The sequence below is a fragment of the Elephantulus edwardii genome, unplaced genomic scaffold (assembly GCF_000299155.1).
Source record: "Elephantulus edwardii isolate Elephantulus edwardi_28Jun2011 unplaced genomic scaffold, EleEdw1.0 scaffold00020, whole genome shotgun sequence".
In the NCBI taxonomy this organism is placed as follows: domain Eukaryota; kingdom Metazoa; phylum Chordata; class Mammalia; order Macroscelidea; family Macroscelididae; genus Elephantulus; species Elephantulus edwardii.
Window position 1 is genome coordinate 18,417,699 of NW_006399770.1, and position 2,274 is coordinate 18,419,972.

Sequence of the window (2,274 nt, forward strand, 5' to 3'; positions counted from 1 at the left end):
TTATTTATATTTATTATTGCTTGTCGTTTGTTGTCTGAAATCAGCTCATTGTTGATTGTTGATATTTTAAACAGTAATTTTCTAATTCACTTTGTTGAACAGATACTAATAAAGCTAACTATTTTTTAATAATATTTCATTGTGTTTTCAATGAAAGCTTATACCATAAATTAGGATTTTTTATAATGTCTTAAAAAGTGTTTTAATGAAAAAAAATGTGTTTTATTCTGTCCCAATGTATTTTAAATATAAGGTTGTCTTTTTTTTTTAAATTTTACACTTCTTTACCTACAGAGTTTGTATACACTGCCCCTCACACCAAATCCCCTCCACCTCCCTAACCCACAATCCCCTCCACCCATCAAACTGTCTTTAGAAAGCACTGGGGGTTTAGTGGTAAGGAGTTGCATTTTCAAATCCAAAAATGGCATGTAATTCAAATCCAACAGGTGTTCCATGATAGAAAAGTGAGTAATCTCCCCCATACTATTTACAATCTCTGAAAACTTGCTGGAAGTTCAGCAATAGGCTGGTTCTGACTTGATATTATAAAACAACAAGTAAATATTTAACTGGTGTTCTAGAAGCATAATGGGTAAGGAGGTACACTGCCAAGGTAAAGACAGGTGGTTTGAATCCAGGTGCTGCTCAGCAAGAGAAAGATGGGTAATCTCTTCCTGGGCAATTTTCAGTCTCTGGAAAACCAGTGGAAAGTCAGATATGTGTTTGTTGTGACTTGATGAATCGTTTCAACAAAAATAATCTATTACATATATCTAATACTATTTAGGGAAAGCATGAGAATGCTGTTACTCAGTGATGTTGACTAACACTCGGAACGACCCCGTTGAAACTTTTTTCTCTATGCTGTGCCATCCTCATAATAGTTACTCAGAAGAGTTACTACAAAATATGCAAAAATAAGGAAGCAATCTATGACAATTTTACAGTGGTAGTAAAGCAAATTTTTAATTGTTTGCTCTTTTCCTTTTGTTTAGTGCCACTAAGTATTAATTTACTGTACAAGAAGAATATTGAACTGAATATATTTATATCAGATATTGAGTGATCCTGTTTTAACTAGAATCCTGTCATGATGGGATTATGTACAAATTTGTAATATTATGCTTAAACTCATTTAAGAATCTGATAATTTAGCAGGAAGTGAAACAGTGAAGTTCTGAGCTTCTAAAAGAAATGTTGTTGCTTCATATTCGCCCAGGATAATCTGGGAAAGAAAGTTTGAAAATCTTGGAAAGATCTGAAAAGTGAATACTAGTTTGATGGCTTTTTTCCTATGTATCTATCTCTGATGGAATTAATTCATTTAATTAGAAAACTGTTTTTGTAAAGTTTAAGTTAATACATGGAATGATGTGATTGCTCAAATTAATGCACACTAAGCTTACATTGTGTTAAATGTGCCTTTTGTATCATCTTGGTTAATCCTATTTCACCCAGTTTTGGACAATAATGTTCAAATATCTTTGTATGAAGAGGATACTATTTATAAACCAACATAGCAATAGGTAAGTAATTGATTTTTAAAGGGCAGACCTTTGAATCCTACTCTCTGCCTAATATTTATAGTAAAGAGTGCTCTATCAAACCATATATAAATGACATACTGGTGGAATATGATGCTTTACTGCAGGTCTAAAACATGTTATTGGAACAATGAATTTATGTTAATGATCCAAACCTTGAAGAAACATTCATAATTTTATTCACTATTAGTATTCAGAGTTTTATCTTTCAAATTGCATGATACATGAAATAAAGAATTCATTTGGTCAAAGAATCATCGCACACTATGCCAACATTTCTGATTTAAATGATGTTCCAGGAAACTAAGTGTAATTGCTTGCATTTTGGGAAATTGTCCATACTAGTAAAAGAACTGCCTGGTTCATCTGTGGCATTTGATTCAGAATGGAAATATTTTTCCATCCAAAGGAACAACAGATCTCTAGGTCAACTGGCATATTTTCCAAATTATATTTCAAAAATATATTCCCCTTATTAGATCTGAGTAACATCTTTTGCTGACTATATTAAAGAAATAAGTGAAATTATAAGCTAAAATTTTAGAAATTTTACTGTATAAACAGTTTCATTTCAGGAATTCTCTTTTTAAAGCAATGGAAGAAATGATACTCACCAAAGGCCCAGGGGGTCCATCTTGGCCTGCAGCTCCTGGAAGACCTTGTTCTCCCTACAGAAAATACAAATAATAGATTTTAAAAATATAAAAAGTAAAAACCAAAGCAAAAT

General features: G+C 31.9%; 1 protein-coding gene across 4 annotated transcripts in view; it reads right to left on the bottom strand.

The window, feature by feature from the left end:
- Positions 1 to 2,274, bottom strand: part of COL11A1 (collagen, type XI, alpha 1) — a 380,126-nt gene that overhangs the window by 34,666 nt on the left and 343,186 nt on the right. For all 4 annotated transcript variants that reach the window (XM_006882457.1, XM_006882455.1, XM_006882458.1 and 1 more), the window contains one exon: positions 2,162 to 2,215. In XM_006882457.1, coding sequence (XP_006882519.1) covers positions 2,162 to 2,215 — 54 coding nt within the window. The remainder of the gene's footprint in view (positions 1 to 2,161; positions 2,216 to 2,274) is intronic.